The 12,779-nt window shown below is 44.4% G+C and overlaps 1 protein-coding gene across 4 annotated transcripts in view; it reads right to left on the bottom strand.

The window, feature by feature from the left end:
- The window catches only part of CCDC14 (coiled-coil domain containing 14), a 53,147-nt gene extending 51,024 nt beyond the window's left edge, over positions 1-2,123 (bottom strand). For 2 of the 4 annotated variants that reach the window (XM_060100153.1, XM_060100154.1), the window contains exon 1: positions 2,012-2,123. In XM_060100153.1, coding sequence (XP_059956136.1) covers positions 2,012-2,041 — 30 coding nt within the window. In that variant the 5' untranslated portion in view covers positions 2,042-2,123. The remainder of the gene's footprint in view (positions 1-2,011) is intronic. The other 2 variants (XM_060100156.1, XM_060100155.1) reach the window with 1 other exon arrangement.
- Between the last annotated feature and the right edge of the window lie 10,656 nt (positions 2,124-12,779).

The following is a 12,779-nucleotide window of genomic DNA, read 5'->3' as shown; positions in this document are numbered from 1 at the left end:
GGCAACGCATGACAGAATCAGTTTGCTTTATCTCATATTTACTCCCACTAAGTATTATTATTAAACTTCCTACTTTGCTATTTGAGAAAATCATAAATATTTCTTAGGAGTCATATCTCCTACCAACAAGTGCAAGATAAAATTATATTTGTGGAATAATTTAGTGTACTAAAGCCTTTCATTTCCACTTAATCCACACCCTGTGAGTTGTCATTACTTCTGTGAGATGGGAACCTAATTTTCAGAAAGCTGGCTTGTTCAAAGTCATATATCTAAGAGATGTTTAAAAGAGTAATGTTTAAAAGAATGGACTCTGGCACCAGCTATGTGGGTATCAATCCTGTCTCCACTACTAACCAGTTGTGTAACTGTAGGGAAGCTATCTGAAGTCTCCATCCCTCAATTTCCTCATCAATAAAATGAGGAGTGTTATCTACCTCCTAAGACTATTGTGAAGATTAAATGAGAAATTATATGTAATATCTGTAGTAGTGCTACCCAAATGTTAGCTGCTATTATTATCATTGAGATGGTAATAAACTGTTTTTAAGGGGGCTAAATTGTGTTGCACAATTTATGCCAAGTGTGAAACAGATGTTTTATCAGGTTCTCTCATTTAACCTCCCCAATTCTTTGAGGCAGAATTTTACACCTATGTTATAGATAAGGAAAAGGAGGCTCGGAGCAATAAAAAGTACTTTGCTTACTATCACTATGACTGTAGTGGCAGAATTGTAATTTGAATCCGGAGGTGACTGTGACTACAAAAACCATGTTTTCCCCCCTTGCTGACTGCACGTATTCTGCGTTCATTCAATATAAAAGAAAGATCTATAAGGGTGGGGCTGCTCTGGAAGTACTCATGAAGAAAATCTGGAACCAAGTTTTCAAAAAAATGTAAAATTCACGTTAATGGGGAAGATAGCATTAAAAGTGAGTTGATAAATGAAGGAAGACCAAACAAAGGGATGCGTGTGTGGCTATACTTAAGGAGGAGTAAGAGCACTCTAAGTAGAGGGTCTAAGTGAGGACTTACTGATTCCTATTGGTTGACTGATTACCTGAAAATACAGAGATAAACTGTTTAGTAGCGGAGGAAGCCGAGCAATGCTCTAGGCTGAAAAATGGCTTGATAAGGGTTAGCAAGGGCACAAAAGGGGCGCTGAGGGGCACCCAAACGATGGAAATGTGAGAGTGTTGGACAAGACTTCTGTAAGTGGTCCTTGAGCTGAGGGACAAGAGATGGAAAGCGGCGATTTCAGGCAGAGAAGGGCATTCTAGGCAGAATAAAGAGCAAAGGCACAGAGGCCTGAGAGAACACGGGCGCCCAGGGCACTGGAGAACACACAGGTTAAGAGCTCTGGGTATTACTGGAATGGGGGTGGAGGCTGGTAAGGAATGCACGGGCCCGATCGAAAGATGGCTGTGTGGACAGGCCAAAGAACTGAGATTTTATCTTGGAAAAAAAAACAGAAAGAAGTGTTCCAGAGCTGGATTTTAAGCAGAAAAGAGAATCGATGAGGGGCGTGCATTTGAGGAGGGGTAAGACTAAATGCAGGGACACTAACTGGGAGAGTTGTGGTTTCTCTTTTTTAACTAGTAGTAAAATACCAGCAACTGTGACGGAAGATCCAGCTAGTAGCGGCACTTGGAAAAGCCGAGAACCTGTAGTTGATGCAACAACGTCCTGAGACTCCGAGAGGTCAAGTCACCCACCCAGCGGCGGAGGCTGGACACGAACCCGGGGCCCACACCAAAGCCAGCGCTCAGGTGGACCCCAACGATTACAACAGAATATACATCTAAGGGCAGAGCGGCTGTGTTAGGGTGTTACGATTAGGTCCCCACCCCACCCCCGCCTCATCTCCTCTCCCAGCATTTACTTTTAGTGCGGCAGCACTGTCTCGGTTTCTACTTTTTGCCCCAGGGAGCTCTGCACGTCTCCCGGCCCGAGGACTCCCTCCGTCCCTCTCCACCCTCACAGTGGACTCCTCAGGTCCGCAGACCTCACCTGGCCCGGTCGAGATCCGGACCTGACCATCTCTCGCAGCTTCAGAAAAGCCCAAAAGGAGTGAAGCAGAGGCGCACTGTAAAAGGAATTAACCGCCGCGAACTCCCGGCCCCCCTTGGCCCGCCCCCTGAGCTTCCGCTTCCGGGAAGGAGCCCGCCGAACGCCGCGCCTCATTGTCTCTGGCGCGCAGACAAACCTTCTCTCCTACCCGCAGCCCAGCGCCCTTCGCTTGCGCAATAGGTCCCTCCCGGCCCCGGCTCGTCACACTGCGGCGGAGGGCGAGAGACGCACAGGACGCCGGCGAGCTCCCCGTGGCCAGGGGCGGGGCGGGGCCGGGCGGGGCCGGGAGGGGCGGGAGGGGCGGGAGGGGCGGGGGCGGGGCGGGGGCGGGGCGGGGCAAGGCCTCTCCAGGAAGGGCCGGGCGAGCAGCTGGAGCGCTGGGCTGAGCGGGTTTTCGGATCACCTGGGAGACCTGAGTTCTCCGTCCTGCGTCCCTGCAGCGAGAGTTTCCATGGAGGAGCGCTGCCCTGCAACAGCTGGGAGAAGTGGCGAAGGGGACCCGCCAGGACCAGAGGAAGGGACTGCGGTAGAGGGCGAACAGGTTTCTGAACAGATTTCCTCTGGCTCTGGGTTTTGACTGTATTTTTTAGTTGGTGTTTAGTATACCATTTTGAATGTATTTGTTCTTGATAATCAACAAAAATCAATCCTCGGTCTCGTTATCTCTGCGTAATTATGATGGCAGTTTCAAATTTTTCATTTTGTGGCCCTCGATCTCAGAACGGCGCTCATTAGTTGCGATTTTGGTTTTACTTCCAAGCATAGTTGTTTACTCTTCAGTGGAGGTAATCACTGTTAATAAAGAATAACAATATTCTTACCATTGGCATGCTGCACGAATTTTAATGTGAATGTCTGTTTTTTTAAGGCATTTAGTTTGGGGTTAATGTTTTTTTTTTTTTTTTTTTTTTTTTTTTTTTTGCGGTATGCGGGCCTCTCACTGTTGTGGCCTCCCCCGTTGCGGAGCGCAAGCTCCGGACGCGCAGGCTCCGCGGCCATGGCTCACGGGCCCAGCCGCTCCGCGGCATATGGGATCCTCCCAGACCGGGGCACGAACCCGTATCCCCTGCATCGGCAGGCGGACTCTCAACCACTTGCGCCACCAGGGAGGCCCCTGGGGTTAATGTTTTAAATCAAGTTGGGGAGAAATTAAAAACCTAATTGATTTCATTTTTTTTAAAGGAAAAAAAATCTACCTTTTGAAAGTCTTAATTAGAATTAAAATAACCCAGAAACTGAAATCTGTCCACCAATATATTGCACACTCATACTGAGTGATTTGGGGAAACTAGGTATTTAATAAATTTAGCTTTGAATTAGATTAAATTGTGAAAACCTCTCCCTTCTTCATCCCTCTCCTATAAGTGTTTAACGTATTCACCTGAGGTTTCAGATGTTTTTCTTAGTTGACTAGACTTGTCAAAACTTATTCTGGGGCTTCCCTGGTGGCGCAGTGGTTGAGAGTCTGCCTGCCGAAACAGGGGACATGGGTTCGTGCCCCGGTCTGGGAAGATTCCACATGCCGCGGAGCGGCTAGGCTCGTGAGCCATGGCCGCTGAGCCTGTGCTCCTCAACGGGAGAGGCCACAACAGTGAGGCCTGCGTACCGCAAAAAACAAACAAACAAACAAAAAACTTATTCTGATTTTTCTTAATTAATACCTCTTAATTAATACATGCTTATAGATAAGAAATAAAAATCACCCATGGGGCCTCCCTGGTGGCGCAAGTGGTTGAGAGTCCGCCTGCCGATACAGGGGATACGGGTTCGTGCCCCGGTCTGGGAGGATCCCATATGCCGCGGAGCGGCTGGGCCCGTGAGCCATGGCCGCTGAGCCTGCGCGTCCAGAGCCTGTGCTCCGCAACGGGGGAGGCCACAACAGTGAGAGGCCCGCATACTGGGGAAAAAAAAAAAAAAAAAAAAAAATCACCCATGATCCCACTACCCAGGGAACACCACTCTTAACATTGGTACATTACCTTCTAGACTTTTTCCAACTGTGTACAGACAGTCCACACTTATGATGGTCCGACTAAGGATTTTTCGACTTTATGATGATATAAAAGCAATATGCATTCAGTAGAAACTGTACTTTGAATTCTGGATTTTGATCTTTTCCCAGGCTAGCAATATGAGGTAAAATACTCTCTCATGATGCTGGGCAGTGCAGGGAGCCTCAGCTCCCGGTCAGCCACGCAATGAGGAGGGTAAACGATGGATACTCTTTAAATATACTCTATACTGGAGTATAATTGCTTCACAATACTGTGTTAGTTTCTGTTGTACAACAAAGTGAATCAGCCATATGCATACATGTATCCCCATATCCCCTCCCTCTTGAGCCTCCTGCCCACCCTCCCTATCCCTCCCCTCCAGGTCCTCGCAAAGCACCGAGCTGATCTCCCTGTGCTTTGCTGCTGCTTCCCACTAGCTATAACTATTTTACATTTGGTGGTGTATATATGTCCATGCCACTCTCACTTCGCCCCAGCCTCTCCCCCCGGCGCCCCACCGCCCCCCGTGTCCTCAAGTCCATTCTCTATGTCTACGTCTTTATTCCTGCCCTGCCACTAGGATCATCAGTGCCATTTTATTTTTTTTTAGAGTCCATATATATGCGTTAGCATACAGTATTTGCTTTTCTCTTTCTGATTTACTTCACAACAGTGCACAAGGGTTCCAATTTCTCCACATCCTCACCAACACTTATTTTGTTTTTTGTTTATTTTTTTGTTTTTAAATTTATTTATTTATTTTTGGCTGCGTTGGGTCTTTGTTGCTGTGCACGGGCTTTCTCTAGTTGCGGTGAGTGGGGGCTACTCTTCGTTGCGGTGCACGGGCTTCTCATGGCAGTGGCTTCTCTTGTTGCGGAGCACGGGCTCTAGGCACGTGGGCTTCAGTAGTTGTGGCACGCAGGCTCAGTAGTTGTGGCACGCGGGCTCTAGAGCACAGGCTCAGTAGTTGTGGTGCACAGGCTTAGTTGCTCTGCGGCATGTGGGATCTTCCTGGACCAGGGCTCGAACCCGTGTCCCCTGCATTGGCAGGTGGATTCTTAACCACAGCACCACCAGGGAAGCCCTATTTTTTTGTTTCTTTAATAGTAGCCATCCTAACTGGTGTGAGGTGGTATCTCGTTGTAATTTTGATTTGCATTTCCCTAATGATTAGTGATGTTGAGCATCTTTTCATGTCCTTATTGGCCATTTCCATATCTTCTTTGGAGAAATGTCTATTCAAATCCTTTGCCCTTTTAAAAATTGGGTTGTTTGTATTTTTGTTGTTGATTTTCAGGTGTTCTCTGCATATCTGGGTATTAATCTGTTGCCATATATATGATTTGTAAATACTTTCTCCCATTCTGTGAGTTGCCCTTTTACTCTGTTGATATTGTCTTTTGAAAAATGAAGTTTTTTTATTTTCATGAAGTTTCCCATTTGTCCCTTTTTTTCTTTTGTTACCTATGTCTTTGGTGTCACATCCAAGAAATTATTGGCATATCTCATGAAGATTTGCCCTATGTTTTCTTCTAAGGTTTCTATACTTCTAAGTCTTACATTTAGATCTTTGATCCATTTTTAGTTAATTCTCATATATGATGTTAGGTAAGGGTCCAACTTCATTCTTTTGCATGTGGATATCCAGTTTTCCCAGCATCATTTGTTGAAAAGACTGTCCTTTCCCCATTGAATGGTCCTGGCACCCTTCAAAAATTATTTGGCCAACTACGTAAGGGTTTCTTTCTGGGCTCTCTATCTATTCCGTAGGTTTATTTATCTGCCTTTATGCCAGTACCAAACTGATTTTATTATGGTAGCCTTGTGGTAAGTTTGAAATCAGGAAATGTAACTCCTCCAGCTTTGCTCTTCTCTTTCAAGATTGTTTTGGCTATTCAGGGTACCTTGAGATTCCATATGAATTTCAAGATGAGTTTTCCCATCTCTGGCACTGGGGTTGTGATAGGGATTGGAACTGTGAATTACTTTGGGTAATAGTGACATCTTAAAATATTTTTCAATCCATGAACATGGGATGTGCTGCATTTATTTATGTCAATTTCTTTCATCATTGTTTTGAAGTTTTCATTGTACAAGTCTTTCGCTTCCTTGGTTAAGTTAATTCCTAAGTATTTTATTCTTTTTAAGGCTATTATACATGGAATTGTAATATGTATACTATTATACATAGTGGAAATTTCCATATTGTACATACATGGAAATTTCTTAATTTTCTTTTCAGATTGTTCATTGTTAGTTGTACAGTAATGTTACTAATTTTTGTGTGTTGACTTTGTATCCTGCTACTTTGTTGAATTCACTTATTAGTTCTAACAGTTTTTGTGTGTATGTTGAATCTTTAAGATTTTCCCTGGGCATGCATGGTCATGTTCTAATTTTCCCTGTATAGCAACAATAGTTGCTTTTGAATATCCCAGTTTTTAATATCTGACTCTCAAAAGAGGAAAAAGAGAAAAATGAAAGGAGGAAGAAAGGGTGCCAGCCCTTTAAATCTCATGAGTCACTTCATCCAGAGGGGGAGGGGCTTACAACAATGGAGGGATGTGCAACAACAGTGGCCACCCACCTCTTTGTCTGCACCCCTGTGATCAGGAACATCAATCAGCAATCAGAGCACAGATATGCAGTATTTGGAGGATGGGGAGATTTTTGCCCACCCTGGCTCCCACAAGCTGTGTGCAAGGATGGCATCACTCAGAATTGCGTGTCAGCTTTAGGTTTTGTTTAGTCAATAGGAGTCACCTGGCAGAAGATAGGAGGGAAAGAGGAGAGAGATTGGATTCCTCCCCTCTTGGAATTCCTCCCCTCTTAGCACCATTCTGGCTGATGCCTTGGCTCTCTGAGACTACAACTCAGAGAAGCCATTGGGCTCCAGTTCTCTCCAGGCTCCAATAAAACATTTGCTCCCCTTGTCCCTTCAGGGTGATAATGTTTTGCTACTCTCTGGGTGTCTGAACACTCCTTTTTGGCTTCCTCATCCACAACTCTGTCATTAGAAGTCTAGCTGAGAGTGTTTTCTGTTTCCTACCATGATCAGAGTCATAGAAAGCCACCATATTGTCCAGAGGAAATACGTTAGTAGCTAGAATGGAGGGTGGTGTGTGGGAAGATGTGAGAGGACAGATGTGAGAGAAGCATAGGAGGTAAAATGAACAGGACTTAGTGATAAATTTGGGAAGTAAGGCAAAGGGGAGGTATTTACATTGGCCTTGGTTTCTAGGTTTTGCATCTGGATGGGTAGTGGGAGAGATGATATTTAGGAGGGAAGTTTATGAACTCATTTCCCCCCAACATTTTATTATGAAAAAAAATTACAAACTAGGAACTCTCATTTTGGGGCATGTAGATTAGAAGTGCCTTGGAGTCATACAAGTAATATCAAGTAGGCTACTGGTTATTTGAGTCTGGAGCTTGGTGGAGAGATATGGGCTACAGAAACACATTTTTCAGTCATCTGTGGTAACTGAAGCCATAGGCTTCTGAGTTTGCTCTCTGGTTACTTTCTCAAGAAAGCCTTTCCTTCCACCCCACTCCTGCAACCTAGTTCGTGTGCCCCTATACTATGCTGTTACAGCATCACTTTTCACTTATGTGATTAGTTAGTTAATGTCTGTCTTCCCAAGTAGAATTTAATATCTATGAAAGCAGGAAACTTATTCAGTGTAGCATCCCTACTACCTAGCACAATGCCTTGCACAGAGTAGGAATTTCTTTTTTTTTTTGCTGTACGCGGGCCTCTCACTGTTGTGGCCTCTCCCGTTGCGGAGCACAGGCTCCGGATGCGCAGGCTCAGCGGCCATGGCTCACGGGCCCAGCCGCTCCGCGGCATATGGGATCCTCCTGGACCGGCGCACGAACCCGTGTCCCCTGCATCGGCAGGCGGACTCTCAATCACTGCGCCACCAGGGAAGCCCAGAGTAGGAATTTTTTAATTGTTGAGTAAATAAGTGAACCAACCAGCGCTTGGACTGCTTTGTTGCACTGGGACTGCCAGCCACTCGAATGCTACAAGACTCAGGATTATTCAGGACTCAGCCCTCTGAGCCTGATAGCGAAGGGTTTTTTTTTTTTTTTTTTTTTTTTTCGGTACGCGGGCCTCTCACTGTTGTGGCCTCTCCCGTTGCGGAGCACGGGCTCCGGATGCGCAGGCTCAGCGGCCATGGCTCACGGGCCCAGCTGCTCCGCGGCATGTGGGATCCTCCCGGACCCGGGCACGAACCCGTGTCCCCTGAATCGGCAGGCAGACTCTCAACCACTGCACCACCAGGGAAGGGAAGCCCTGATAGCGAAGTTTTGTATCATGGTTAACAACTCAGCTTGGTCTAGGCAGTATTTTATAATTTAGTACGTTGGACCAGTGGCTTTATCCAGTCAGCTCGCCTCTAAAGTGTGAAAACCTTTGTTCATGTTTAACCATGTTCCAGTTTATAGGAAAACACCAAAGTTGCAAAGTATATAAAAATCTAAACTAAAAACACACGTTAAGATCTGTAGCTAGGAGACAAGATTCACAAAAGCTGTGGACTGAATAATAAATTAAATGTTAGGAACACGAACTCAGTTCTGCTTGGAAAGATCTGAGACTTGCCCTACTGCTTTTCCTCAAGCCATCTGGTGACATCTGGAATTAATTCTAACACAAGGGTTCTTAATCTTTTGAAATCCTATACAATTTTGAGAATTTGCTAAAAGTGTTATAGTTTTTCCTCAGAAAAATGCTTATGTGCACATTTATGAAACATACTGATGTATACAATTTTATCAGAGGCATTCAGGAGCCTCTCCAAGAATTTCAGGTTAAGAATTCTATTCTTACATAATTCAAAACCAGCTTTCCACACTTGAGTGTCCAGTGCCTTCTGCTGCAGGGCCCTGGTGGTCTTGGAAGTTGTTGGTTAACGAGGGAGAAAGAGGTGCCAGACTGAATAGCATCAAGGAGAAAAAGGGCATGGAGCATGGAGAAAATGGAATTGAGCCATAATCTTTGCACTTCCAACAGAAGCTTTAAAAGTATCTGCAGTCTTCACTTTAATCAAAATAGCTTAATTTAGGAAAGAAATAGCCCACTTCTTTTTCTTAAAAAAATCTTGGTTTTATTGCTTCCTGAGTGTTGTTCTTTTTAAAGGAGAAATACAAACCATATGTTACAGGGGTCTCAGTTTGACAGCTTAACTGAGGTCATCCTAGGATTCAGATATTTCTGGTCATGATAGGAAGGCCAGTGGGATGGGTCTGACGCAGCAAGGATCAAGAGAGCCCCTTCGGAATGATCTCATCTAGGGAAGTTACACAAAATAGCTGGTTTGGGACAATGTGTCAGGTTTGAAGGTCAAGTGTGATTTTACTACAGCACAGTGTCAGTCACTTATTGCCCTGCAGCCCTTATGGACTTGCCCCTTACTGAAGGAGAGAAACAGTAGTGATTAAAATGCTAAAAATTATTAAAATCTCTGTAAGGCATTGTGCAGAGGTTGCTGGCACCCATCCATATGCTTTCAAAGGTTGCTTATTGGGGCTTCCCTGGTGGCACAGTGGTTAAGAATCCGCCTGCCAATGCAGGGGACACGGGTTCGAGCCTTGGTCCGGGAAGATCCCACATGCCGCAGAGCAACTAAGCCTATGTGCCACAACTACTGAGCCTGTGCTCTAGAGCCCGCGAGCCACAACTACTGAAGCCCATGTGCCACAACTACTGAAGCCCATGAGCCTAGAGCCTGTGCTCTGCAACAAGAGAAGCCACCACAATGAGAAGCCTGTGCCCCGCAACAAAGAGTAGCCCCTGCTCGCCGCAACTAGAGAAAGCCTGCGCACAGCAGCAAAGACCCAATGCAGCCAAAAATTAAATGAATGAATAAATAAATAAATTTTAAAAAGGTTGCTTAATTTCGTTTCTTTTTATGGCTGAGTAATATTCCATTGTATATATGTGCCACATCTTTATCCATTCATCCGATGATGGACACTTAGGTTGTTTCCATCTCCGGCCTATTGTAAATAGAGCTGCAATGAACATTTTGGTACCGCATAGCACAGGGAGATCAGCTTGGTGCTTTGTGACCACCTAGAGGGGTGGGATAGGGAGGGTGGGAGGGAGGGAGATGCAAGAGGGAAGAGATATGGGAACATATGTATATGTATAACTGATTCACTTTGTTATAAAGCAGAAACTAACACACCATTGTGAAGCAATTATACTCCAATAAAGATGTAAAAAAAAAAAAAGGTTGCTTATTGTGTACAAATGTGACTTCCTACCTAAGAGCTTTTTTTCTGGAGCAAAAGGAGCAAGCTCAGGCCATGAGCTGAGCAAACTGTTAATTCCAGAAAGTTAATGGCCCTGGAAGAAGCCCTCAGTCAATGACAGATGGGAACAGGGTGAGGAAGTAGCTCTTAGCCAATGATGGAGAACTTCCTCACCCCTCAGGTTGGGGTAACTCTGAGGTGTGTTCTGCATTGTCTCCCAGAGTCCTCCAGCAGGACTGGGCTCCAGGGATAACTGGCTTGATAACACACCTCTATTTGCTTTCTTCCGTTCACCATCTTACTTTCCCTACTCCCTTTCCACTGTTCCTGGGATTGCCTCCCAAACAAACTGCATGCACTTAAATCCTTGTCTCAGAGGCTGTTTCTCAGGGGAAACTCCATACTAACATAGGCAGTGTGCATACAGGGCACCACAAGTTTGGAATCAGACAGACCTGGATTCAAATTCCTTCTTACCAGCGACAATGAATAGCTTAATTTCTCTAAGACTGTTTTTTCATCTATAAAATGGGGGTAATCATACTGACTTCGTAAGGTCAGGTCATAAAGAAAAATTTGAGAATGTATGTAAAGTGTTGTCCACAGTGACTTGCACATAGTAAGTGCTTAATAAATGTTGGCTATTATCATTACCACAGTATTCTTAGTATTGTTAACACAGCATAGCACAGGTAGAGGGAAAAGTTTTACACCCTTGGGGTTACTGCTGAAGCAGGTTGATTTGGCAGACATGCTGGGACCTGATGAGCGTCTGCGGCTTAGCAATATCAGTGGCTTAGAGGAAGCATCGCCACAGTGAGCCAAAGCAGGAGAGGAGGAAAATGGCAGACACCAAGTGGTGGCTTTGAAGAAAAGCAATGGGCAGTGCCCCACTGGTATTGCCAATCACACTTAGTCTCAACCGATGGCTATAGTATCATCAATGATTTCATATCTGTGTTCAGGATTCACTCTGATGGCTGGGGTTTCATTAGCTTCACTCTTCAGGGATTATGCTCAGGGCTACTGAGGTTTGGTTACTAATTTCAAGCTGTTTCCCTCAAAGGTACAAAGGATCTTTTAACTTTTATTATTTTATGAACTTGTCTTAGGGTCTTTGACATTGGGGCAGTTCCCTCTGCTCCCGTTCACTCCTCACTCCCAGGCCAGATCATATTTAAATTCTTTGACTGCAGTGAAAGAGAAACAGAGAGACTGAGGCAGGTTAAAGTATCTCACTCATTCTCTAAACCTGGTTAATTACAGCTCAGGGTTTCACCTGCAGTGCTTCAGGCTTTCAAACAGCCAAAGGTCCCAGAGTGGATGCAGCTGATGGGCCACTTTGGCTGACGGCAAAGCCTGTGGTGACATCCCATCACAATCTTCTTTTATTTAGTTAAACACTAATAGACAAAAATGTCCCCAATTCCGTAGAGAGATGCGTATATATGAAAAAAGCAACCTAAACATGATTTTTATACAAAAAACAACTCTAAAGAGGGGATAGTACTACAGATAGGAGGCACCGGGCAACCTGGGCACACCTGGCCTTAAGAACAATAACCACCCAGCCTGTGGTTCTCATTGCTTCCTGGGAGAAAGAAAAATCTTCTGGTGACCTTGTCAGAAGGTCTTAAGCTCATGCAGGGGATTTTCCTGAGAGGGTCTCATTACATCTGGATATGGTGTTAGACACCTTAATATGGACACTTCAATAATCATCTCTGAAATGCTTTTTTAGTGTCTCTCAGGGCCACTTACGTTAAAGTGATTTAAGTTCGTGTCTTAACTTCACGTTAGACTGTGAGCTCCTAGAAGGCAGAATTCACGTAAGATTTATTTGTATAGGCCCAGAAGCCAGCATAGTTCCTGGCTAGGGTTGCTAGGTGTAGCAAAAGAATAAAACAGAAATTCCTAAAAAATTATTGTTTATCCAAAATTCAAGTTTAACTGGGTGTTCTGTATTTTATCTGGCAATCCTATCCCTGGCATACAGCTAACCTCAATAAATATTGGTGAATGAGTGAATGAATGACCATCAAAGCAACCAATGAAGAAATAAACGGGTAAAAACATGGATTGACCATGTAAAAGCTACTCATGTAAATTATGCCTAACAATTATAAAACATCAAAACTGTGTCTGGATAACATTCTACCTTTGAAAATCTGACAGCCTGGCTTTCACTTGAGATGCATTATCAATGCTTCATCAGCCACTTTACTCAGTGTCCATGTGGGAAGAAAACTAATCTTCTGTTAATGGACGTGTTTTGTTCCAACAATTTTACATCATAATTCCACACATTTCTGATTTCATATGTTTGCTTAATTGTTTATTCGTGTGTACCAGTTTCACAGGAAAATTGACATTGGATGGTGTATGGGGTTCAGTCATTCTGAAGCACAATCATCTCTGTATCTTCCTTTAAAATTGCCAAAACTGTGCTT

Source organism: Mesoplodon densirostris, chromosome 5 (genome assembly GCF_025265405.1).
Source record: "Mesoplodon densirostris isolate mMesDen1 chromosome 5, mMesDen1 primary haplotype, whole genome shotgun sequence".
In the NCBI taxonomy this organism is placed as follows: domain Eukaryota; kingdom Metazoa; phylum Chordata; class Mammalia; order Artiodactyla; family Ziphiidae; genus Mesoplodon; species Mesoplodon densirostris.
The sequence above is the reverse complement of the archived record's forward strand: the minus strand, read 5'-3'. Positions and strand labels throughout refer to the sequence as shown.